At 50.5% G+C, this 25,844-nt stretch overlaps 8 protein-coding genes across 8 annotated transcripts; 1 reads left to right on the top strand and 7 right to left on the bottom strand.

Moving 5' to 3' along the window:
* Positions 1-401: 401 nt before the first annotated feature.
* Positions 402-1,760, bottom strand: PC9H_005392 (uncharacterized protein; the record flags this gene model as incomplete). Its single annotated transcript, XM_036774965.1, has 6 exons — positions 402-750; positions 815-1,300; positions 1,359-1,566; positions 1,621-1,635; positions 1,670-1,686; positions 1,744-1,760. The coding sequence occupies 6 exons, from the start codon at positions 1,758-1,760 to the stop codon at positions 402-404; spliced, it is 1,092 nt and encodes a 363-aa protein (XP_036633467.1).
* A 932-nt stretch (positions 1,761-2,692) lies between these two features.
* On the bottom strand, positions 2,693-3,890 carry PC9H_005391 (uncharacterized protein; the record flags this gene model as incomplete). Its single annotated transcript, XM_036774964.1, has 2 exons — positions 2,693-2,728; positions 2,784-3,890. The coding sequence occupies 2 exons, from the start codon at positions 3,888-3,890 to the stop codon at positions 2,693-2,695; spliced, it is 1,143 nt and encodes a 380-aa protein (XP_036633466.1).
* A 138-nt stretch (positions 3,891-4,028) lies between these two features.
* On the top strand, positions 4,029-4,576 carry PC9H_005390 (uncharacterized protein; the record flags this gene model as incomplete). Its single annotated transcript, XM_036774963.1, has 2 exons — positions 4,029-4,090; positions 4,144-4,576. 2 exons carry the CDS (start codon positions 4,029-4,031, stop codon positions 4,574-4,576), a joined length of 495 nt encoding a protein of 164 aa, XP_036633465.1.
* A 1,799-nt stretch (positions 4,577-6,375) lies between these two features.
* PC9H_005389 (uncharacterized protein) lies at positions 6,376-8,010 on the bottom strand (the record flags this gene model as incomplete). Its single annotated transcript, XM_036774962.1, has 6 exons — positions 6,376-6,568; positions 6,633-6,882; positions 6,948-7,024; positions 7,077-7,411; positions 7,462-7,736; positions 7,791-8,010. 6 exons carry the CDS (start codon positions 8,008-8,010, stop codon positions 6,376-6,378), a joined length of 1,350 nt encoding a protein of 449 aa, XP_036633464.1.
* A 720-nt stretch (positions 8,011-8,730) lies between these two features.
* PC9H_005388 (uncharacterized protein) lies at positions 8,731-10,352 on the bottom strand (the record flags this gene model as incomplete). The annotated part of the gene is made up of 6 exons (XM_036774961.1): positions 8,731-8,908; positions 8,963-9,221; positions 9,275-9,354; positions 9,408-9,742; positions 9,802-10,073; positions 10,136-10,352. The coding sequence occupies 6 exons, from the start codon at positions 10,350-10,352 to the stop codon at positions 8,731-8,733; spliced, it is 1,341 nt and encodes a 446-aa protein (XP_036633463.1).
* A 1,269-nt stretch (positions 10,353-11,621) lies between these two features.
* Positions 11,622-13,223, bottom strand: PC9H_005387 (uncharacterized protein; the record flags this gene model as incomplete). The annotated part of the gene is made up of 6 exons (XM_036774960.1): positions 11,622-11,808; positions 11,867-12,116; positions 12,176-12,252; positions 12,308-12,645; positions 12,699-12,970; positions 13,028-13,223. The coding sequence occupies 6 exons, from the start codon at positions 13,221-13,223 to the stop codon at positions 11,622-11,624; spliced, it is 1,320 nt and encodes a 439-aa protein (XP_036633462.1).
* A 4,328-nt stretch (positions 13,224-17,551) lies between these two features.
* On the bottom strand, positions 17,552-19,749 carry PC9H_005386 (uncharacterized protein; the record flags this gene model as incomplete). Its single annotated transcript, XM_036774959.1, has 4 exons — positions 17,552-18,244; positions 18,296-18,478; positions 18,539-18,896; positions 18,944-19,749. The coding sequence occupies 4 exons, from the start codon at positions 19,747-19,749 to the stop codon at positions 17,552-17,554; spliced, it is 2,040 nt and encodes a 679-aa protein (XP_036633461.1).
* A 515-nt stretch (positions 19,750-20,264) lies between these two features.
* PC9H_005385 (uncharacterized protein) lies at positions 20,265-25,544 on the bottom strand (the record flags this gene model as incomplete). The annotated part of the gene is made up of 8 exons (XM_036774958.1): positions 20,265-20,572; positions 20,629-21,678; positions 21,755-22,181; positions 22,235-22,245; positions 22,388-22,760; positions 22,817-23,239; positions 23,453-25,029; positions 25,079-25,544. 8 exons carry the CDS (start codon positions 25,542-25,544, stop codon positions 20,265-20,267), a joined length of 4,635 nt encoding a protein of 1,544 aa, XP_036633460.1.
* Positions 25,545-25,844: the final 300 nt, after the last annotated feature.

Below are 25,844 nucleotides of genomic sequence, written 5' to 3'. Positions count from 1 at the left end.
CTTAGCTCTGCATGCTCCCAGCTAGTGTGTTTATAGTACATATTCTGCTGCTCCCTTGGTTTCTGCGTTGCTCTTCTCTTTCTCATACGGTACATACACTGACCCCGATGACACCTCACGAACAAACATTATTACGATGCTACACCTTTTGCTCTAGCGAAGTAGGTATGAAATTGTAATTTTAGCCGATATAATGCTGGTAAAAGCGTAACGGCTTTTCAGCTGACGAGAAAAACAAAGTGCTCAATTCCGTGGGCGTGTGCCTTTGATCAGTGTACGGTGATCATCGCGGTAAAGGGACCAACTGTATTGTGAAGATTCAACATGTTTATGACATCGAACGCCGACCTCTATCACACTTGCCACAATGTAGACCACGCCCCCAACGCTTGCCCAACACCCTAAGCGCTAGGGATAACCATACCAGTGCCCCACGGCGCAACCCCAAAAGCACCAATAATCTTCGCGCTTTCCCAACCAAATTCATCAATGAGAGGCAGCTGGAATCCTTGAGGGATCGTCTGGATGGCTTTCCAGCTAGCATCGGTGACGACCGTTTCATTCGAACCATCTGAGTATGTAATGATAATAGTTGCGATGACCCCCGCTGGGCCACCACCGTTCGTCGCGTTGATGGCAAAGGTGTTGAAGGTGGGATGGAGGTTGGGAATGGTATAGGCATCGGCGACGGTGTAGCTAGACCCCGATCCAACTGTAGCTCCGTTGACGTATAACGCATACCGATCGTCGCTGCCCGTGAAGATTTGTTGAGCATGACACTCGCTCCAAGCACAGAGAAGAGTGCGAAACTTACGCGGCGATCAAGACAGTAGCGCAGACCGCGACTTTCGTGCACTGGTTGACAGTCTTTCTGAAGGCGCGAGAGCCTACAGGGGCAGCGCCATTTACATTGTCGGACGTCCAGATCCAATTTGAGCCGCGGAGGGGGAGGACAGGAGGTAGGACTGGTGGTCCCCAAACTGAGTTCTGATACGCCCCTTGCACGGCGGCGGAGGACCAGTTGCTGTCATTGGTCGATGGGAGCTGGAAATTCTCGGGAGGCGCAGCGCGAAGGGTTTTCCACGACTCGTCGGTAACGAAAGTCTCGCTGGTACCATCCGAGAAGTGGACCAAGATCGAGGCCATAATACCTGCTGGACTATTGGCGACAAGATTCTGACCAGCAATGGCAAAGAGGTTCCAGGTAGGCTGCAATGCCACGAACAAGGCCTGGCCTTGTCTGAAGCCTGCGCCAGTGCCAATACGAACACCATTAACATAGAATGTGTGCGCATCATCGCTATCAAGGTGTGATTGCTTCAGCTCATCGTCCAAGATATAAGTTATCAGGGACTTACGAAGCTACCACAATGGTTGCACAAACGGCGCATTTACCGCAAGGTGCCGTGATGTTCTTTCTAAAAGGCCGAGTACTGATGATGTTGCTACCTCCTGGGATCGGGTTCTCGCCGCTCCAAATCCACTTGGAGGCGTTCAACAAGGCGGGCTGAAATTGCCTCGGGGTAGCAGTGATCTTGCACGTCGCCGTGCTACCCACATCGCACACTATGCAGCGATCAGCATATTTATACAATTGCACCGGAACTTGCCCAAACTTACCCTGACTGTCGGGGGCTGCTGCAGCAATGAGTGCCACGACGAGACTCACTAAAGGCAAGCCAATTACTAGCCAAAGAAACAGATGTATAAGTAAGAGTGTAGTGGGGAAGAAGAGCAGCCTACTCGCCTAGTAAAACCATTTTGTTTGGGAACGATGCTTGCTTCTGCTACACAGAGTGAGGCTGCTCATCTCATGCCCAGATAAAGCAGAGCTTTATAGAAACGAGCACTCAGCAATGACGTCTCGACGAGCATCAGATGGCCACTCGCTGAGGCATCACAGGTAACTCGTGCATCCTGAAGAACAACCATGACCTAAATTACGCCCAAGATTAGGCCAGCTGAGCGACGCTCCCTTCCATCACCAGTAGTATGCACCTGTCAGAGAAAGATGGAAGTGAATGCAGAAGTCACTTACCGAGTCTTCTTGGGGTCTCGACGTTCCAACTACTCCAACCCCTGCTTTCAAATTGCCCCGCATTGGTTGTTGCAAGGCTTCTGTCCCCGCTGCTCACCGGTTCTGATTCTCTGAGCTTTCCTTCATCACCTGCATGGCACCTTCAGGTTTACTTTGTTGGCCCATATGCTACACCATCTGGTATGGTCACTAAGGACGTTCATCCGCAACCCCGGCCTTCGTTTCTCCGAAACCTGTCAATCGAAGCAAGTAGTAAAGGTGTGTTTCGAACTCCGAGGCAGTCAGTCAGTCAACTTCGACAGCAAGGCATTGCCAATAACCTAGGATACGGTGACTGATGCTGTTTCATTATTGGAGAGCAATGCATCTATACATCCGAACGTCAAACCGGCGCATGAATATAGCAATTTTCTCCGTGCCTGTACTTGAGTCAGCCACTGCTTTCATCTTGAGAACTTGTTGTCCGTGGATATCGAACTAATAACGGCCTCTGAGAACAATTATCGAGCCATCGGAAAGTTCCCTGCTGCGCGATGGCGGTTCATATCCAGCCAGGTTACTAATATTGGCTTGATGGATTTGTACTTAGGTACACCAACACATATTTAAGGCTGCTCCTCACTGAACCTATTCGCTCTCTTATGGTGAGTGAAGTCAGTAAAAGATCGATCTCGGGGTCATCGGTTTTTCCTGGCGATTCATGGAGTCAGATTTCAATGTCCTACGAGATACATTGCAACTTTACCTCTGTCGCCTCGAAGCCATCTTCCCGATCTCGCCACCATTCTTCGTCTCGGCAATACGAGATGCAATGGAAAAGCCGTGCCTGTAGCCAAGGGACATATCGTTTCTTGCGAACCGAGACCCCCGTCCTATAAAAGTAGTCCCATTGTGTAGACTTTCCAGACTCGAACGGTAATTGATCGATAACACATTCCAAAGAAGGAATCAAGGTGAATAATGCAAGGATGATGGCGGGAGTGATAGCTTTGGTAGATCGAGAGAAGTGGATGTTGCGTAGTTTATGAAGTGGAAAGTCCCCGAGCATCTGTATATCCTCTCTTGCGATTTGGAGCCGCAAGCTCTCAAGATTGACCATCCCCGCTGTAAAAGGGAATACAGATGATCTCTCGATGTCATAGGATGATATGTCAAGGAGTTCGAGTTTGCTGATCATCTCTGACGAGATGGCGGTCGGCCTCTTGTGGAAGGGTTTGAGAGATATATTCTCTAATCGCAAGTGTGTGACGGGCCGCATTGAGAGAACGCTCGCTGCGAACTCTACAGTGGCCCATAGGACACGAAGGCGTGGTAAGGCTTGTTCGGATAATTTAATTGGAGATTTGAGGCATGGAAGCAGAAGTACTTCGAGGCATGGCTGGTGTTCGAGGAAGTCGACTAGCCCGTCTAGATCGAGCCCTGAAACCCGGCAGTCCCAGTGGAGTTTTGTGAGTCGAAAGGGACAGTCGATGGCGCCAGTGAGTATATAGAGGTCAACATTGTGGGAAGGTTGATCACGTTTGAAAATTGTGGTTGGCATTGATAGAAGGTAGAGCTCTTGCAGTTGATGGGACGACCGAAGAAGACTTTGAAAGGGAGCACATTGCTCTGCATCCACGGTGTAGAATACGAGCCTACGAATTAAATGATGTCTGGTGTGCCGGGGAACGAGATTGTTCAATTCTTTGCTGTCATCTGGATGGTGTAGTCGCAAAATGACATTTTCATAGAGGAGGGATTCGACTACGTCGTCGAAGAAACGACAGACACAGCAGACCGAGACGAGGTCGTGTAGTTTCAATGTGAAATCCGCGAATATCTTGTAGAGAAGTTCCACAGGGAGGCGCAACATGGTTTCGCGCTTGGTGTGAGTGAGAGGATCAGTTTTAGATCAGTTCAAGATAAGTGTAAAAAAACATACTATCGAAACTTTAGCCGCTGAGTATGATTATTACAGATTATTACGTACAATGGATTGAAAATGTTAGACATGGATCGTGTTTGCTTTGCTTCCGACCAAGAGGATTCCATAGTGGCCGCCAGCTCGAAACAGTACGTGAACTCAACTCAGAGTCGCCGTGACATTCTATAGCCTTCGCTCCCAGTATTGAAGTTCCTCGTTTGCCGGCAAGCGACCTAGGAAAAGCAAGTAGCAATGGAGCCCGAGATAACAGCACTGGCCATGGCGCAAAATTCGTCGTACCTGAAGGATGGAAGTTGTGCATCCACCCTCAAGGGATGATCTACTTTTACAATTCGGCGCTCAGAATAGTCGTTGATGAAGATGTACGGGATGCAGCCATATATCGCAGCACAATGCAGAAATTCGAGGATCTAGTCTCTCTCGGCGCCGTCATGGAGGAGGACGAGCTGGAACTATGCCTTCAGCCTGATACTCCGGATGAAACCGCTGGGCAGTTCGACATGTTTGTCAACCACGTCGACTGTATTGCTTCGTATAACATTCAGGACGTACGCCCTGGTACGGCGGCTCAACTTGATCCTCGAACTTGTGAGTATCTTGCCTATGACCGGTAGCGAAAGACCACTCATCAGCATACGGAATTAGTAAATAGGCGACGAAGTATGTACTGGAATCACATCCGCGTGCACCCCTCCCACGTACCTCTAGCAGGGAGAGCATTGCCAGATGCCGCTGATGCACTGGCTTGGTTCTATGTGATTTATTTATTCTGTTGCGAAGAGCCTATCACTCATATTAATTTAGACAGATAACCTCATCTCTGGTAACAGTAGCTTTGTTCCTTTTTCTCGGGATGAGTGCGACAATATCAGCAAGACCATACACACAATGTCTCGTAGGTCATACTATACCCATCTAAGAGCATCGCGGCTTACAACAAATGTCGGCGAAGAGCCCTGCTATGAGGCCTCCCCGGCTAAATCTGTGTTTCTAGCCTGGTTACTTTCCGAAGTTTGTGCGTGCGGGTCTCCGTTGAGGTCTTAAGTGTGTAGCTCAATACACCTTTGTATAGGTCGCTTCAGGCATTCTGAACATTACGGCCAGCACACCGTGAATCAATCCAAAATATTTCGCGCCAGAAATCGTGGGCCCCAACCTCCACCCCAGCTCGATAAACGGTTTCAACCAGCTGTGGATCTACTCATACGACTTCTGTTTTTCGGCATACCTCATACCTATCTGGCTCATATAAAGAATTCAGGCGACTACCGCGGCAGGCTCTCCAGTATTCATGCAAATTGGGTGGCTTATATTGATCGCCTTGTACGGGAGTACTCCCACTTTCTACTCATAGTAAGTCGCGACATATGTATTGTACTGCATAGACTTAACGTCGTATTACTACCTGTAGGGCACTGTATTACTTTCGTGAGTTATTTAGTATTGCCTTCCTGAACATTCCCTCAAGTCGTATAAATAGAGCAACAGTTGGCTTGCTGGCCGTTCCGGGCATAAGTAACGCAGTCCTCGTCACCGCCTTGGTTTCAGCATTTGCATCTTTAGGAAGTATCATCCTCAGTGTCGTCTCAATCTGGCGCCACCAGATCAACACCCAACCTCGCAATTCCGTAAGCTTCCCTTATAAACTCGTAAGGACCATCTGTTGACCCGATTACGCTAGTTCATGTACATGCATAATATCAATCAAGGTCCACTGGGCTTACACGGCCATGCCATGTTCCTCAGCTTACCGCCAGTCCTTCTCATATGGGGCATTGTCGCATTCACCACTTCCTTAATTGTCTACACTCTCCAGGGACTCATTGGGCCTTTGAGGGAAGAGATGAATGACGGCAACGGTGCAACCCAAATAACGTCGATATCCGGGTGGATAGTCCTTGCTATCCTAGTCGTTATCTTAGTCACAGTCCTGGGCGGTCTTTACACCTTCAGCGTCATCTGGAAATTTAGATCTCCAAAGTCCCGGCTTCGAGCTCTCCGAGCAACGTTGTTTCCAAAAAGCCGCACCTCGATAACGATAACGCCAGCTGATTCCACCCCAGTTTGACGCGAGGATCGTTGTCGGAGTTGATGGTTCTATGATATATATAAGCATCATGTCTACAGTATAATATCATTGTTGACGGAGTTGTCCAATGAATGACTGGAACAAGGGGCAGGAGTGAGCTATCTATAAGTATCAACAGGTGAAGTGGGTTACAAGTAATGAACAAATGAGCGTATGTAGCATGTGTACGGGAGGTTGACGTTTCTCAGTGTCCGACTCTCAAGGAGCCAATAAAACATATAGTAGAGTAACAACATGGCATGTGAGTCCGATGGCGAATCATGAGGTCCTTCGGTGGAAGCAAAGACGGGAATTGGAGCGCATGAACGTGAATCCTCGTCGAGGTCATGTCAGAAGTGAGGCAAGTAAAAGCAATGGCGAACAGAGAACGAACGCCAGGGAATGCGACACACTGGGTGGAGACCCGTTATTCGATTCGGCGTTGGTCGAGCCTGTTGGGAGATTTCCGGCAACACTCGTACCAGAGCCGGCCGATGACGAAGGCGAGGGCGATGAGGACGAAGGCGACGAATTAGTCCTATGGAAGGAAGACCACGTATATCAGAACTGTATTTCAAAGCATGAAGGGATTGACAACGAACCCGGACGAAGCAGGTGCGGGCTGAGGATTTGGTGACGATGGAACGACAACATCTGCAGCAACGGCTTTAAAGGTCACCTTGCCCTGAGCGTCTACATTCTGGTACGTGGACCCATGGCCATTGGAGAGCTGGGCCTGTGAAACGAGTTGCCAGCCGTTGGCCTTGATGGCGGGATATGCGCTAATGAACGCATCTACAGCTGCTTCGGAGGTATCGTGTTCCAAAATGATCAGGCCAGGTGATTTGGGTCCTGCAGACGCAGCACAAGCGGTAACGTAAGTGACTACCAACTAGGAAAATAATCAAATGACGAACCAGTCAGCCATTGGGTGAGCGACGCGTTGATGGCAGCTGGGGTAGTTCCTCCAGTAATCAGAGACCAGTCCATGGTACTGTCGTTATACATGAGCAAATCATCGTCGTCATAGTTTGTTTGCCACATACTCATGATTCCAGAGGATGACCTCAAGGCCGAACACCTCCCGAGCAATGGCTCTAACCCGCATATCATAGTCACCATAAGGAGGCCTCCAGTACCTTGGGAGACGTCCACCTGTCGAATTGTGGATAATCTCCATAGTCCAGCCCAGCTGGCCAAGGATCTCCTCGTTGGACAACGCTGTCATTGCTGGATGCGTGTAAGTGTGAACGGCGATGTCACTTCCATGGTTGTGAATATCCAAGAAAATATCCGGATTCTGTCGAATATTTACACCAATCATGAAATGAGTAGTCCGCTCGTTGTTGTCTTTGAGGAACTGGTTGAGCTTGATTGACGGCTATGAGAAGTGTGAGCGGGGAGAACACCTTTGCATAGACGTATACGAACCTGTGTCGGAGTGTCGTCAAACCCAGTACCAAAGACACCATCCGGGGCGTCCCACATATCACCTGGAATTCTGCATCGATATGTAGCCGAGCAGATGTTAGGATCCATCGGGTCGACTCCAGGCGGGTATGCTGGAGCCACGTCCACAGAAGGGGCTCTTGTGGGAGGTATATTAGGAATTTTTCCGTCAGCGACAGCCTTTCGGAGCGCGTCGGTCCAGGCCTGTGGTAGCTGGGCAACATCGGGAGTAGACTGGGGAAAGCTACTAGCCCAAGCTGGAAAAGCATTCGAACATGAGATAAGCCATGAGCAGAGGTACGAGTGCTTACTTGGTGAGCCTACAGTCGCGTATTCAATGCCATCCGTGTCTTCCGGTCCGCGTTTGAATAATTTGTGAACAGGGTGTTCGGCTGCATGATACCATGTTGATGGGAGCTGGGTCGATACGTCGTGGTGATCATTATGACGAGAATTAATAGACGTAGCGATAACGAATGGCGCTGCGAAAAGAATGAGCGCGGAGAACATCGTTCTCGAAACCGGTGACATGCTCGCAAGGACCGGGGAGAGGGAATACCTGAGGACCGAGTGTCTCAGCGAACAACGATTCTGCGAAGGGGGGAAGAATCACAAACCGAAGTGAGTTCTCTCTGATTTTGTTTGTTCACGCCACCCGCTATCGACAGGTTAGGTTCTCCTTGGCCTTGGCGTTCCTCAGGGCAGTCGACGTCGGACGGTCGAGGCTCGCCGTTAGACTATCATAACAGATGAACTGCATGGCCCAAGGCCATTGCGTTGCGTCGAGGGACACCATATATGTGGAGGTACGTGAATAACCCCAGTGAGTGTCACTTTTCACGATTTCAATACATAAGAAGTTCAAGTTGAAGTTGGAAGTAGCCAAAGTTCTCACGTGATGATCCGCATGGTCTGTTTTCTTTGAAATCTTCGTAACTCAGGGTTGGGGTTTACCAACCGTTCAGCCGTTCCGGCGTGGACGGACACTGCATTAAATCTGCCGGTATTTGTCCGTTGGTGGAAAAAAGTTCTGTCGAGTTGAGATACGGGATCTCTATGCAATGCTAAGTACGAAGTATCAACAGTCAAGTCCGTGTACAGACAACGAGCGTGGAGGATGAGCAAATATATGTTACCAAGGCTTTGGACAACAATGTAATATAGTGTAGCATCAAATGCAAAGTCCGGTAGTATAGCATGGGTTGGTTCTATCTAGGCGGTAGTTGACAAACGATTTTGAATGATCACCTATCATGCGAGTAGGGAGAGCAGTAGTAGCATTGGTGAATAAAGGACGACCTTCAATGGTTGAGCCAAGTCGGACGAGCCACCATTATTCACGTTAACCGAGCCCGTTGGGACACTGTCAGCCGCGCTTGTCGCAGAGATGGGTTTCGAGGACGAGGATGAAGACGATGTCGGGATGGCCCTACATGACCCCGTCAGTAAGGTTGAATCAACGAGACAATAGGCTCGGGCTCACTTCAAGGTCAATGGAGGCTGGGAAGTCGCCGAACTTGTTGGCGAGGATGGAAGCTCAACTTTCGCGGCGACGGCATTCGGCGTCACATTTCCTTGGTCATCTTCGTTCTGGTATACAGCACCGGCGCCATTGGGGAGTTCTGCTTGGGAAACGAACTGCCAACCGTTCGCTTTAATGTGGGGGTACGCGCTAATGAACGCGTCAACGGCCGCGTCAGACGTGTCGTGCTCCAAGATGATGAGACCAGGTGACTTGGATCCTATGAAACAGACAACTGAGCTTCGAGAACTGTGTACGAGCGGAAGTACAAACCAGTCAACCATTCTGTCATGGAAGCATTAATAGCCGCCGGGGTAGTGCCTCCCGTGTTTACCAGCGACCAATCCATGGTGCTAAATTATACACATGAGCCGGTGGTCGTGACCTCGGATTATACACTACGTACTCGTGATTCCAGAGGATGACCTCAAGGCCGAATACCTCTCGAGCAATAGCACGAACACGCATATCGTAGTCTCCGTAAGGAGGCCGCCAGTACCTTGGAAGGCGCCCTCCAGTCGAATTATGGATTATCTCCATGGTCCAGCCCAGCTGACCCAGGATCTCCTCATTCGACAAAGACGTCATGGCCGGGTGGGTGTAAGTATGAACGGCGAGATCGCTCCCGTGGTTATAAATATCCAAGAAGATCTCTGGGTTCTGCAGAATATTTACACCGATCATAAAATGGGTGGTTCGCTCGTTGTTGTCCTTTAGGAACTGGTTGAGTCTGATCGACGGCTGGAATATTACTTTGACTGAGCACGACGCGAAAACAGAAATGCAATACGTATACAAACCTGGGTAGGCGTGTCGTCGAATCCAGTACCAAAAACACCATCAGGTGCATCCCAAGTATCCCCAGGTATCCTGCATTTGTAAGTGGACGAGCAAATGTTAGGATCCATTGGGTCTATTCCTGCCGGGTAGGTAGGATCGGTGTCGGGCACCGCAGATGTACGGGGGATGTCTGGAATCTTCCCGTCGTCAATGGCCTTTCGGAGGGCATCTGTCCACGCCTGGGGAAGCTGTGCGACATCAGGTGATGATTGGGGGAAAGCACTGGCCCAAGCTATATAAAATTTTGATCATCAGATGGCCGGAATCGGGAGACTGAGAAACGCATTTGCATACTCGGTGAGCCAACAGGGGCGTATTCGACACCATCTGTCGGTCCACGCTTGAACAGGTTGTGGACAGGATGCTCAGCCGTATGATACCAAGCTGATGGAAGGGGGGTCGATGATGCGTCGTGATGATCATTATGACGAGAGCCGATAGAAGTAGCTGAAACGAGCGTCGCTGCAAAAAGAATGAATGTGGTGAACATCGTTCGGGAAACAGGTGACATGGTCGCGGGGAACGGAGGAAACGGAAGGGAACACCTAAAGGGAACAGGTGTCTCAGCAAACAAAAAACGCAACCGATAAAAGAGGGGAAATTCTTGCAAATCATTATCCAGAGAAGCTCGTTATTTGTACTGCATGCGGCCAACTTGAGCCGTTTTTCAACAAAACCCATTGGAGCCTGAGTTCGTCTTGGCGCAACGGTGGCTAGCTGGGGCCGGTGGCGGAGTCCAAACCGATGCACATATACATCTTACAGCCTAGTTCAATGAGACACAGTTTGCCAAGAACGTATCTCTTTCACCTATATATATCGTGAGACACGACCCAGGTCCTTCAGAACCGCGACTTCACTGTCGACTGACAGACGAGTTCTACATCCTTTCCCCTTGAAGTCGTGTGCAAAGCCACTTGATATTGCTTCCATGGCAGCCACCGGCGCGTTGTTGGACTACGAGGAATATTGTCTGTTATTGTTTGCGAAACCTCGACCAAAAGTACTCCTGACAATGCCATAGACACCAAGGACACTCACCGATTCTTTTAGTTGTTTGAACACTTTGCCATTCACCACAGCAAGTATCACCGGTCATGATCTTCGCAGTGCATGCTGTAATCGCGTGAGAGCAAGCGCGGTGATCGGGCGATGCATGATCACCTGTGGTGAAGTTTGATAGCTTCTGTCGCCTATGTAACCGCGGGGTGAATGGTTAAACAAAATCAGAAAGACTGGGGGAACACGGACCGCTGAACGTCCCCCTTCTTTTTAAGTTTGAAAATTCAACTACCGACGAATAGGTATGTTACCAGAAGCCAACAGTGATATATAATGTCCCGGTCGAGTGACACACACCTTGAAATGCGACTTAATGCAAGAGGGATGATAAGCGATCTAATTACATCGTGAAGGTCGTAGACAGAGCGTGAATAACCACTAAATAGTACCTCAGGTACAACATGGGTACAGAGGAAGCTATGCCAAATATTAACGCATGTAAGGAGGATAGGGGGTGGGAGGGGGTGGGATATACAGTTATTTTGGGTATGTAAAATAAACACACGAATGTCCAAACGTCAGTGACAGTCAGCAATGTATACGTCCATGAGGTGGTATTCTAGTTGGAATGCGTGGGCGGCGCTGGCAAGGCCGAATGGGAGAAGTAAAAATGTCTGTCAAAGCAGAAAGCGAGGTGTGCTGGGGTAAAGCAGGAAGAACGAAATCCCATAGTCCTGGTAAAGCCAAATGGGGGGAGCGAATTATCGATGATCGAACCTTATACAAGGACAAAGAGCGCCGGAATGATTGCAACAAGGATGGTCGTCAATGAGTGAACAATGTCAGATGGAGCACCATTGTTCGCTGCAGCACTGGTAGGGCTACCAGTTGCTGTTGTACTCGTCGTAGAGCTGGAGGCTGACGTGGAGCCTGAGGTTGATGTGGTCGATGAACCGGAGCTACCTCTGCACGTGGAGCAATCAGAATGAAATGAAATGAGAGTAGACAAAAATAGCAACTAACGTTGTTGAAGCGGACGAGGAAGATGTCGAACTTGATGATGATGGAGCGATCGAGACCTGTGCGCCGACGAGGTTGGGGGTCACATTGCCGTCATCATCTTCATTCTGGTACACCGAGCCACCAGGTATCTCCGCTTGGGACAGTGTTCGCCATCCGTTCGCCTTGATTTCCGGGTAAGCACTGATGAAGGCTTGCACTGATTGGTCCGAAAGTTCATGCTCAAGGATGATGAGGCCCGGTGACTTGGGTCCTGAAACAGATGGAGGTAAGTATAAGTTCGGACAGAAGGGGAGCATGGTGAACACAGACCAGTCAGCCACCTATGCATGGACGCATTAACAGCGCCCATCGATGTGCCACCTGTCGTGAGACTCCAGTCTTCGGTGCTAAGTAACATGCGTAAGTGTCATGTCGTTGACATATGAAGTTGCCGGTACTCACTCTTGGTTCCATAGAATGACCTCGAGGCCGAAGACTTCGCGAGCTACGGCCCTGACGCGTTGATCGTAATCCCCATAGGGGGGCCTCCAGTACCGTGGAAGGCGACCCCCCGTTGAGTTGTGAATGATTTCCATGGTCCACCCCAGCTGACCGACAATTTCTTCGTTGGTCAGTGTGGTCATATAGGGATGGGTCCATGTATGAACAGCGATATCATTCTCGAGTTCTTCAAAAGCCTCCGTGAATAGACCAGCGTTGTTCAAGATGTTGACGCCAATCATATAATGTGTCGCACGTTCATTATTAGCTTTGAGGAACTTATTAAGTGTGGCAGAAGCCTAATTGAACGGATAATGAGAACAATGAACCGCAGAGAAATAGTGGCACCGACCGGTTGCGGACCATCATCAAATCCTGTACCAAATACACCGTTCGGCGCATCCCATGTGTCACCAGGTATCCTGCATTTGTATGTCGACGAACAGACACTGGGGTCCATGGGGTTCGTGCCAGAAGGGTAGGAGGGGTTGGTTTGAGGAGTATTAGTAGTTTTTGGGATATCGGGTATTTTTCCTGCTTGAACTGCTTGACTGAGCGCGTTCGTCCATGCCTGGGGTAGTTGGGAGATATCAGGCGAGGAGCGGGGGTAGGCACTAGCCCAAGCTATCGGTAGAAAAATCATGAATTAAACGCGTCGTGGTATGGTCAGCTACTACTCACTGGGAGAGCCGACAGCGGCGTAATTAATGCCATCTGTGGCTGGTCCGCGCTTGAAGAGCTTGTGTACCGGGTGTTCGTCGGTGTGGTACCAAGTGGTTGGTAGCTGGCCGGGGGACACGTCGTGATGGGCGTCATGACGAGCGACGATACCGGCAGAAACGAACGGTGCCGCGAGGAGGAGGAGGGCGGACAGCATGATGCGCGACGTCGGGGGCGTTGAGCGCGGGGGGCGGGGGCGGGGAGGTAACGGGGACCTCTGGATGACACGGAGCAGAGCAAGGAAGGGGTAGCGGAATTGAGAACGTTATCATTTCGGGCTTCGTTATTTGTACTACAGCTGCTAGCGGCCTGCTCTAGCCGCATTCAAAAATTTGGGACTAAACTTCAAACCCCTATGACTTCCTCTTTGGGCGAGATAACAGATCGAACAACGAGCAGTTCCTCGACCTTACGTAAGAACACGAGGCTGTGTAGTGGCAATCAAACTTCTTTTAATTGGTTTGTGGAGTTGGCCAAGGACGGAGAGTCTTCTGCGTTCAAGTTAAAAAGTATCATTTCAGTGTCAAACAAATCCACAACGGTCTCCGTTACTCACCGAAAACTGAAGGCTGGGCTCGTATGTTATTTGGGATCGGGTCCGGGCACAGCACAGCAAATCGATATGTCCTTGAAACACGGAATGCCGGCACATCCTTCAGGCAAGTGGAATCCGATAAAGTCAAGCGCCTATACGAGACATGCGGAACCGGTCGTGCAGCGAACAATCATGATAACGACCATTCCAGTAACAATGTTAATGGCCGGAGGCAACAAAAGAAATATGCCAGACGAAACAAGATCATTCATAGTTAACAAGGTCCAGTCGCAATGGCATTGGAAGTAAACCAACCACTGTCCCTCGAGCTTACCATGATGCCCCGCACAAGATCGTGTACAGCAAGCGTACTTAGGAGTCATGGGTACCATCAGGCCAAAGCGTGTCGTTGCGTTCATGCGTAGCGCGTCCATCTAATGACAGGCCTGTGATCTTGTCTGATGTTGATATATTTCCCTGATTTCCAGCAATCCAAGCCGAGTGGCCGACCACGGCGAAACTTCGCAGCGCATTATCCCCTGCACTGTGAAGCTGGCCGCAGAATATCTCTCTGAGCCGCCAGACCAAAATGTCTCTCGGCAACGGTTGAGATCGATCCACATGGGACGCTTAACGGATGGTTCTAGTCATCACGGACCCCCTAGCCCGCCACAAGAAACTAGCAACGATCGCGCAACCTCCTCTTCGTAACTACTCTCTGAATATCATGATCAACCACTATTCCGCACCGAGAGCTAAGAATAGCTGGTTGGAATCCGACTCACTTCTGAAGTTCTAGAAATGCAACATTCGTGCCTGGTAACTTTGCTAGCCTAAAGCATACTTTGGTTATGTGTCCAATCGCGTAAATCAGCATGGGCGTCGGCGCTTGCACCGATGAACACAAGAGTTGCAAGGTGCCCTATTCAATTCCAAGGATTCGGTTTCTCGAGAAATAGATCAGGCTGTTGCCAGCGTCACTTATACCTCCTAGGATATCGGTACGCTGATGAGCTCAAGGAGGTGCGAGCAAGTGAGATGCATGAACACATTTCCCGTGCCGCCGACAGGCCAGCGAGATGCGGAGGTCGCTGCCAGTGAATATCGCCGGCGACCCTTGCACATTATGATCGTCTATGATTAGCGACCTCACCGTAGGGGGATGTCGATGTAAGTTAGGGTTGAACTCTGATCCGAAGGAGTGCAAATTCACTCGACGATCAGCGAAAACATCCACATGCAAGGGAAAAATCGGTATAGGTTTGAAATGGTGGAGAGAAGCCGCGATGCAGCGGAACAGAGCGCAACCCAAGGAGACGTAAGTGGGCGCCGTGAACGCTTTGACGACGGCCTTGTCGGCGTGACGGTATCGCGTTTCTTGTTATAGATCGCTTGTTGTTATACCTTCAAGGTCCCCCACAAATCTCCTTTTTGGGCGAAATGTCTGCAGTCATGTGAGGCTTTCAAACTTAGGGGACTCGTGGCTAGAAGGTGCGAAGTGGGTCTGGCAGCATCAATGTAACCTACAAACTCAACTTGGGGCATAACATATCTAACGGCAACAAAGCAAGGTCTGAAGTGCCAAAGGCACTCCTTAATGGTATGGACAAACATATTTTCCCCGCTGAAGAACGGCTGGCGATACATACCATGAGGCTATTTAGATCGTGGCAGGGAGCGCCCATTTCACATAGTTGCTATAAGGTCCTCTTCCCATTGCGCAGCTTATGCAGCTCATAATCAGCAGCGGGCCCAGTCATTGAAGTATGTCAATTGGCAAGGGTAGTTGCTGATGGGTGCTTTTAGCCGTGTCGATCAGCTCCAACGCCGCGAGGCCGCTAAGAATCATTGATGAAGAAGAAGCAGAAGATCATAGGGTCGTGCCAGGAGCATGGATGTCTATGGCCGTAAAAGTCGGATGACGAGCATCGTCCTTTCTACCAAAGCGGTGTTATTTATCTACGCTGTCCGAGTGAAAGAGACCCGACAGGAATGAGAACTAGAATCATTGCCGAAATTAGTAGGCCGACATGCATACCTACTTGCTACAATGCTACAATACCTTCGGCGCGGGGGAGATTTGGGTTCGAGATAACACGCTCGGCGTCTTCACAGTGCCTCACGTCACCATGATGCACGTTGCCGTACAAGGGAGCTGGAGGATATAGAACCGTGAATGAATCAGTTTCGCCGCTGATTTCTCTTCATCTTAAAGAGCGCAATCGGCCCTTCGACCTACGGCGAGGATACATATATGGACCATTTAAGACAAATAGGGTTGGTGGCTCCGCGACGTATCGTAAGTGTGTACCAATGCAACGGTGGATAAGCAGAGTTGAGCGAGGTGATGCAGAGGCTGAATCCGTCTGGGGCGAGGATGTATTGTACACCCTCCTAGGCAAACTCTCGGAGAAGTCGGGTACGCGGTCAACGGGCTCCAGAAAGTATAACGTTCTCATACCTGAGTCATAAGCGACCAAGTCCATCGGAGGGGCAATTTAGTGTCCTCGACGATTCTTTGGGTGCGACTACCAACTTCAATCGGCGGGAGCACCGAATAATATGACAGGCACTGTCAAGAGGCGAGAGCTTCGAGGGTTAAAAGATATCCTGCAAAGGAAAGAAAAAGATGGGGTAGTTCAGGGAGTCGGCGGAAAGTACATACTCTCCAGCGCAAGAAGAAATTCATTGTTGAAGTTGACCTTGCAGCCCTTGCCGGTACTTGACCTCTTCTAGGAGAGCTAGATTGCTAAGGTACTATAAGCGTGTAGTAGGACATGCAGCGGTTACTTCCAAAGTGAGTTCGCTGAGAACGGAACCGATACTGCTGTGCCAATACCAACAGTAACCACCTGTGAAGATACAAGCGCAAAAAGGGCAAAGAGCGCCAAAACTTCAGTTTCGTGATGATGGATGGGAAGCTAAGACACTCACTCACTTGTTCAGCCCGTGCGTTCATTTGGCTTGAAATCCTACAATGTCACCAGAAAATCATGCTTCGGTGCCTTGTCCGTATGATATCTTCTGCTTCGTCCCAAACTTCGGGGTTTATCGCCGTATTGCACTGGCGGGTAGTGGCTTGATGATGTTTATTGGGTCCAGAAGGACGCACAGGAAAGGTGGTGGTTCCTTTGGGAGAGGTAATCAAACTATCCCGACCCAATGCAGCTAATCTCCGTCACAGTTCAATTAGGATTCTCTAGACACTGAAGAACACAAATATAGAGGGACGGAGGTAAGAGAGCGGGTACTTCCGCGATAGCTACCAGAGCGTCGAACAAGCAGAGGTGAGTGAAAGCGTCGAGAGGGCGGAAATTGTTGATCAATGGGTAGCACTACTACTCAGACCTCCCAAAGCAAGACGCCCAGTCGTCATATTCGTGAGGAAATGGTCGTAAGGATTGAGATAAAGGGCCGCAGCGTTGAGTTGCTGTGAATCCGCTGCGCCCTTGCAGGGATGATGTTGACGAGGATGAGCGACTGAATAAGAGAACTGAGTGAGGCGCGTTCTTCGGAGCAGTCGTACGTTTCCTTGGTGTTGTAGGACAACGGAGTTATAGACATAAAGATAAGCCCTGATGGGATGTGTAAAAGATCAGCAAGTATAACCCGCGCGACTCGAGTGTGCGACTGCGTATTCACCAGTTCTTGAATCGCCGACATACGCAGATGATTGAGAGAGCATTGGAATGTGTGCCCAAGTCTCTGTCTGACGGCAGGATGAACAGCGCTTCGACAATAAGACGTTCAACGTCTCATGGAATCAACCCCAAGTCCCGAGCATGGATGGCCCATATTGGTTTTGGACTGAGGGCTAGCTTCGCTGAAAGCAACATGATCCCACCCCTGTACACTATACAGGCGTACGGGATCCATTGACAATCAAAAGCATGAACAACATAGCACGTATAATCACAATAATCCGTGAGTGGAGAAAATATATAAATTACTCAGGCAGTCGGCGCAGGCGATGGCGCGGCCGAACCTGTACGATAAGCATTCCTCAATACCAACACGCCACCCTTCAGCTGAGCGACCTCCTTCACCAGCGCAGTGAACTTCGCCTTCTTCGCCTCTTCGGTTAGATACGGCGTAAAGTGCTGGATGCAATCCCTCGTCGTAGCGTTTGGTGTGTTCCTTAGCCACTCAATAACCATCTTGTCGTCTAGCTCTCCAACAGGAGCGCCACCAGGAGGAAGGGGTTTTCGTTTCTTTAGCTTTGGCGGGCCGCTTGCACCATTCGGATTTGGGGATGTCGGGGATGTTGGACTCGATGGATCGTCCATCGCTTTCCGCTTGTTTGTCGCTACTGGACTGCCAGCACGACTGCCTACGGCTGCAGGAGGACTACCGGGGCGGCTAGCCAGTGGGCTTCCACCACGACTTGCCGAACCCGTCTTAGATTTAGATGCTTTCGGACTAGTAGCCCGCTTGGCAACTATGGAGTGGCCTCCGTGCCCGATATTTGGGACGGGGGAGGTGGCTCGTGACTCTGATTTTACATTTACACTGCCATTTGGTGGTCGAGGAGTGGCCGTCTTCTGGGGCTGGGAACCAGTACTAGGTTCTTCGGCCTTGGGCTGCAAAGCTGGATCGGCCAAGGGAACGGGGACCATATCCTCGTCTTCCTCCTCCTCCTCGACCTAGCACTGTATTAGTAGATGACAATTGTAGCCCAAGTGAGTGAAGCTTACCGAACTAGCGTATGGGTTTTCTTCTTCTTCAGAGTCGTACGCGTCGTTGCCGTCCCGGTTACGGAGCATCTTCTTATACCGTTTGCCGTCCTTCGTTAATGTGCCTCCTTCCTCTTCCTCGTCTGCATCAATATAACCCTCTTGTGTCTTGTTTGCTGCTTTCTGCTCCCTCTTCATCCGTTCCTACACCCAGGCGCGATGGATGGGTCACCAGGTTTACAAACCAGACATGTCAGGACTTACTGCTTGTTCTTTAGCCTCTTCGTCATTATCGTCAACTTCCATCGGTTCCTCATCGTCGGCAAACTCTTCTTCAAAGATGACCTCGTCCAAGTCCCCTTCCTCACCCAGTTCCTTCTCTCTCCGCCGTTTCATACCACCTTCGTCATCATCGTCGTCACCAAAGAGATGGTCCATCCCACTATCAACTGTCTTTAATCTCCTCCCACCCGGACCCAAGCTTTGACCAGCAGTATGCACCAGCGAGTTAGGGCCTCCAGCAACCGATCTCCCCTCAGCTCCGGCCTTGAACGCAGCGGTGGTAGCCGCAGATACGTCCTGCCCTTTACGCTTAGACAACCAGACCTGCGGATCCATGTTCCTTTTGACATTCTTATACTACAAGCAGTCAACTTTGTATTAGCGCACGCAATGATATGATTCCTATGAATACTTGCAATAGCCTCAGCTTCCTCTGCTGACCAGATAACATATTGCGGTTTCTTTTGGAATTTATACCACCGATGAGCTGGCACAAATTTGAACACGTCATTCGCCGCGGGCATGAAGAACGCCCTAGTTTCTGCCTGCGCCACTTCCTCTAGTTTCCCTACCCAAACCTCCTTGCCCGAGGAGTCCTCGATGACCCATGGATACCGCTCCTCTTTCCGCAGCTGCCGCACCTCGTCGGGTACCAGGAACACCTGTTTCGTCTTCTTCTGAAACCTCTTCTTCGCGTTCGCTGGCCCTTTCCCCTTCGCATCCCCACCCTTCGACGAAGATCCCGACTCTGGGTGTATCGGTCGTCCTTCCGCATCCACCATTACCACTCGTCCATCAACGCCAATAACCGGCTTCCCATCTGGCCCCATCATGGGCCCCACCGCCTCCGGACCTGTTGACGTTGCTGTGTCGTCCTCCCGCCTCATTTCCTTCCTATTCAGCTTTATCGGTGGTTGCCAAGTGGATATATCAATGGCTTTCCTCGAATCGAACTTCATGACATCGTATTTCCAACCGTTCAGCGCAGACGACATGAGTCGGAACTCCTGGTATGGGCCGTCGGGAAGTTTGAGCGAGTCATCCTCGGCTTCTGCTACAGGTTTTGGACGAGGAGTAGCAGAGGATTTCCTTGGACCTGTGGGGGCCGGCTTGACTGGTGTTGTCTGTCCGGCTGGCTTCGTAGTTTTCTTCTTGGGATGGAACAACGTCGCCATTGATGCCTTCGGTGCCATTGGTTAAGGGGCTTCCTTACAATGAGGTGCTTGAAAGCTATGAATGAGTTGGAGCGCTGCGAGAGCTAAAGGGGAATTGAAGCCTTGGGGGTCGTAAATACAGAGCGCGGGGAATAATTAGTGGTAGAAGTGATGCATCATGTACAAAGGATCGAGACAGGATGTGGGCGCCTCAAACAAAAGAGGCATCACGTGATACGTTGACTTAAATAAGGATTTTCCACTGGCACAATAAAACGGTCGTGGTACATGTACTACTCGAGTAACTCGGGCACAAAATGTAGAACCCTGATGATTGTATAATGGTTTAGTGATGCACTGGGTCAACATACAACTGATTGTAGGCGATGATGACTTTAAATATATAACAATGCGACTGATATTCAAACAATGTACGTACATGAAATTCGCGGAAATGAGATGTAAAGTCCAAATGGGTCGTCAGCAATGAGATCCTGCCAAAAACTGATACATCATCTAGCTAGCTGGAGCCAGGGAAAATAGCAATACAGTCATCAAGACGGTCCCTCGGGTCTAGAGATGCCATTCTGCCCAGGTTGTGAGGGCGAGCTATACACATTTTGTGATGACCCCGGGCGTGAAATGGGCTGTGAGCCATGCTGCTGCAATGGGGGGTGTTGTTGATTCGGAGGCGGATATGAAGTCGGGGGTGGACCCTGAGCATAAACAACGTGTGTAGGTGCACCTGGTGCGAACGGCGGCATGCCACCTTGTCGCACAGCGTCTAACTCCTGCCTCAACATCTCTATCTCGCGTGCCATGTCTTGGTGACTTTGCTTTAATTGAGTAACAAAGTCGATGGCTATATATAAGAATCAGTCGATCTATCCGATTTACCGATGCTGAACACCTGCTCACCTTTGCTAAGAATCTCCCACTTACTCGCCTTCATACCCCGGTCAGCAGGTAACTGATCTCTAAGTTCGTCGAACAATTCTTTCATCTCCTTCCTTCTCTTCCTCTCTGCAAGTTTATGCGATATTCGGAGCTCAGGCGAGCGTGAGTAGGGTGTAGAGCCTTGATCCTTCTTCCCTGATGAGGAAGGCTGGGGTGAGTGTTGGGCAGCAGAGAAATCGGCGTCTTGGGTGGGTGATGCGGCAGATTGGTTTGGAGAATCGCCATCCGAGCCACGCATGCGTGATGGGGGTCGTGAACGTGAGCGAAGGACTCTAGTCGTCGTTGGGGCAGGGTTCGTGAGAGTGTTTGGCACCGACATCCTTCTGTCTGGCATGTAGGTCATCGGGGGCATCATGGCGAGTTGTGAAGGTGGGTTGCTGGAATCTCCTGGTCTAGGGGGACCACCTATATTTGATTCTCCGTCATTCGACATAGGCATGGGGGGGACATGATCGGTAGGATGGTTGGCATTCCACGAGAATGAAGCAATGCTGGCTGGTGGTCTACCATGAGGCTGGTTATCCCCGGGAAAGCCCGGATGATAGCCACTCATTCCGGGCGGAGGAACATTTTGCAACATGGGAGGGTTGGAATCGCGTCTCTCGTTTGCCCACCACTGTGGCGGCCCTGCCCTCGCATCTGTAGAGTTTCGGCGATCGTTTAGAGACATCTGCGCCATGGCCAACGGGTTTACTGAATTGCGTCGTTTGGGATGGGGTGCATCAGCCTCCATTTCCATGATACTTGGTATTCCAGGCCCTCCCAGCTGAGGATCAATCTCTTCGCCAACTGGAGGGAACGCACCTCGATCGGTTGACATCTTCCGCTTCGTGCCAATTGTGCCCGATTGTGAGTGTGCGTCCTGACCCACTGCGATCGAATGTCTCCTCATGTTATAATCGAAGTGTTGTGGACCTCGCAGGATGTCGCGCGACGAACCCATCTGCTGCTCACCCCCCTGTCTAATCTCATCGACCATCATCCTGTCTGAGTCGTTACTCGTCCGACTTGCTGGTGATAACGGCGATAGATCAAGAAGATGGGTCAGCAAGCAGTGACTTTGTCTAACTGAGACATGAAAGGGCACCTTCTGTAGCAGGACTTGGCAAGCTCCGCGAAGCAGACGCATACGACCCTTGCTGTTCCTCTCTGCCTCGATTATCGCTCGAGTCGCCCGACGGGGAGTGCAGCAACTTTCTTATTTGCTCGCTGTCTGGTCGATGGGGCGTAGCGTCGCCGAAGACAAAGGATGGTGGTGGACGTGAATCTGACTTTGAAAGGAGCGGGTCGTGGTGCTGCTGGTCGTTCTGATGATGGCGGAAGTTTGGCGGACTGGCAGCATGCAGAGAGGGATCTGTAATTGAACCCCTTCGCTGGTTTTGTAAAAGTTCCAGGGGGACGAGGGACTGTTCCTTGTTGCTGGCGCGATCATGGTGCGCCGGGCCCGACGGCGGCCGTGAAAGGGAACTCAACTCAGTCATGAAAGGACCGTGGTCGTTGTGCACGACGGCGTGCTAGCGGTCGTTGCGGTTGTGGACTCTAACACAGTTGACTTCTTTATGTATACCACTCGACCTCCTACTCAAACTCCGACACGTGCGCCCTTACTATACATGGTTAAATTACTCAAGTCCACTCCTCGACAACTGTTCCCTCTCAGACGCTCCCAGTCCAATGTGGCGAACGTACCCGAGACTGTTCCGCGTCGTTCTCCCCCCACGACTCTGAGACAATACAAATGCTTCCTCGGCGTCGTCAGCGGCAACCATCACACGCACCCGGGGCCCATACTCTAGGTGCAAAATACACGGCCGCTGCAATATTGCTTCCGGCAAGACCCCCTCAAGTACCGCCACAACTTGTGAATGATACCCCACGCGAGCTCGGAACAGCTCACGCGGTCGAAACATGCCCTGGTCAACGATCGTCTTCAGCATCCCACGTGCACATCGTATGGCACCCTCTGCTATAAGCGTGTCTCGATCATACATGCCTAAACCGTCATGCACGCTTAAAGGCCGCGAAGGACTGACAAGGACCGTGTGGCCAATCTCGTCATCATGGGACAGCTCCGTCGTATTATGCCACAGAGCCTGGGAGTTGAGCGTACATAAGGGTCTGTGTCGTGTAAAAATATTATTGCTCTCACCTCTACGCTGTCCGTTGGATGGCGGACCAGATGACTGTCCAAATACGACAAGAACTCAGCGTGGAATGGCGCTCGCAGGCTTTGCCTATCCGCGCCCTCTGAAGCTCCAGCTACGTTCCCAGAAAACATCAAATCCTCCAATGACTGATCGCAGTAAATGCCCTGGGCGGACCGAGCCGGATTTCCGCTTCCCGATAACCATAATTGAAGTGAATTGATTGTGCGACGAACATCGAAATGTGGGAATATCGAAGTTGTGCCGGTGACCTTGCTATCGTGGATGTCGACATCATCGATGGGATGTTCGCTCTCGTAGAGCCGGGCCAGAGAGGCCCGGTCCACTAATGTCCCTTCCGCGCAGCACAGTGCTTGAAGATAGGACACTGTTATGTCTGGGTCAGGGTGGACGAACTGCAGAGTTGCCTGCAACGGCAAATCATCCACGGGTACCAGGGAAGGATCTATCCGACGAAGTCAGGCGAAGGATCGAATTAATGACCAAATACACCCACCATTGCATGTACAAATGACCGGCCGCCTGCAATCTTTTATGAAATTCGTAACGACAGGCCAGAAGTTCGTGTCATCTCTGAATAGAATATCCACTTCTTCGAGCAATACAATTGATTGTCGAACCTCGCCACTTCCTAGCGTCTCTCCTGTCGGCGAATCCGTCAAGAAACCAAGGTCATTTGAGGGAGTGCCGTTATTAAACGGAGTTGAGTTGTCTTCTTCCTCAGAATCGATGCTCTTCATCTTCCTACTTTTCTTCCGCAGAAAAAGGTTCGGTGATTTCCCCTCGGCACCCACATTCGTATCGGCATGTCGACGCATAGAGGTCCCCACAAGGTGGCTCTTACCGACCTCTCCAACAAGGTTGTCTAGGTTTGTTCCGCCTCTTTTCCCTATTCCAGGATAGACTTCGAAGACATCCCATCCAAGTTCTTCCGCACATGCATAGACGGCTGCCGTTTTGCCAACGCCGGAAGGACCAGCAAGCAGAATGGTATTAGACAGGCTGTCAAATTTGTAGACGGGTTGCGAGGAAGGTGGCGTATGTTCGATGGGCACGCTTTCCTGCCGATATATTCGCCGCGTAGACAGAAGGTCTTCTTCGTCCGCAGGGAAGAGATCGGCTTCAGGTATATCATCTGCTACTATCCAGTCATTATCATCCTCTTCATCGATCCTTCGCTTCTTCCGACTTTTCTTTTTGTCGACTGCACGAATTACTCTGGGCCTCTTGGTTCCTCTTCTCTCTGTAGGCTTCTTAGATTTCGAGGTTGATTTGAGGCCACTCGCTTGTTTGGAATCACCTCGTGCAGTGGAAGGTAGGATAGAAGTGATCTGTAATTGCAAAGCCGAAAGCCAGTCCCGAAGATAGAGTGCGCTTTGTTCGTTTCCTAGGACTTCGTCTGCATGAGATGGACGCCATCGGTCTGACCACAGCACCTGCGAAGAGGAAGGCGCAGCAGGCCGCAAAGAGGCAGTGTCCTGATTCAACGACGCCACGATACGACCAATAGCAGGATGGGTTTGGACATGAGCTTTAGGAATTGAAGCCAAGAATGCCTCTTGCTCTTCCGGAACGAAGTCGGTTTGTATATGCAGAGTCTTAGACGGCAGTTCGATATGAGAGATGTCCTTGATTAGACTACTGAGCGCAGAGGGAGATGAGGGAGACTGAGACTGAGATCGTGCTTTTGCTGCATCTTTCTTCGGAATACCATGAGGTCGCGGAGAGAAGCCGCTCAAACTGCCTCGAACGTGCTGTGAGTCTGCATCCGGGAAGGGAGCGGGCCGTTGGGCAGTCCTGTCGGGTACGAGTGGTGACGGTTCTCGTAGATTGGCGGGGCGAGGGGCAAACATGGGGTGCACTTTCTGAAGAGGTAGCGATGTTCCTTTGGTTGCCGGAGTTACGCGAAGCGTAGGTTTCGAAGGCAAACTACCAGGAGGGCCAGCCGGTTTTATTGGTGACGAATCTACAAGAATCGGGCTTTCATAGCGGAGACCTTGAGACGATGGGTTGGGAGGAGGCGAGGGACAAGTTATTTCGATGGAGGACTCTCGAAGGGGCACCGAACTCTCGGGAACGACATCATCATCGTCATCTACTACATGTATAAGTTCCGGGGGAGTTTCAGAGGCTTTGGCGGCTTTGCGAGTGAAGAACGGATGGACTCGTGCTGGAGGTGGTAGTGGAGGGGGTTCAGCTTCAAAAATATCAGTTTAGCTGCATATAAGATCCATGACTCTACTCACGAAGGCTCATTAGCACGATTTCCGGAGAGCTCGACACGCTTGTCTGAGGGGACACGGGAAGGGATGATAATGGGCTAGCAGGGTACTGAGCTAATATGTCAGTATCGCTGGCCGTAGTCGACTGAGCATTGAGTTCAGCAAAGTCCCCATCTGATGACTCGGCGTCATGGTGTATATCACTCCTGGTCTCAAGAAGCAATGAGGCGTCTTCATTGTAATCGGAGTCTTGAGTTACAGGAGGTTGCGACGCCGGGTTAGGGTGCATTGCATCTTGTACCATAGGTGCAGGTATATCTGGGTCCTTTTCTAGTGAAGGGGACCGCCGCCTTCGCGTAAAGTGCGCATGGAGGGTCGATTGTCGTCGGGACGGCTGAAGAAACGCGTCTTGTCCCTTCGTAGCTCGCATAAAGTAGATGGTACACACCTCGGGAGCTTTGTTTTTAGTCGCTGAGCGCTTGGCAGCCATTGTGAGACTTTTGTACAATCAAAGGGAGTGGTATGCGTAAAGAAGAGATGTGAGTTCCCAAGACTATTGAACCATGGTGGTGAGGATAAGTGGGTGGACGAGAAACTTCTCAGCCGCGTCTTTCATGCTAGGAGTCACGTGAGTCTTATTGGTCCATATTTATGGTTATTTGGAGCACGCTCACAGAGCATACGTTCAGGGACTAACAGGAAGCTACATGTGAATAGGTACAGCGTGTAGAGTACAAGGTAGCAGCGGTATATAAAGCAGAACAGCAAGCTTATGAATGAATAGGAAGTA

This window comes from Pleurotus ostreatus (assembly GCF_014466165.1).
Source record: "Pleurotus ostreatus strain PC9 chromosome Unknown scaffold_3, whole genome shotgun sequence".
NCBI lineage: Eukaryota > Fungi > Basidiomycota > Agaricomycetes > Agaricales > Pleurotaceae > Pleurotus > Pleurotus ostreatus.
The sequence above is the reverse complement of the archived record's forward strand: the minus strand, read 5'-3'. Positions and strand labels throughout refer to the sequence as shown.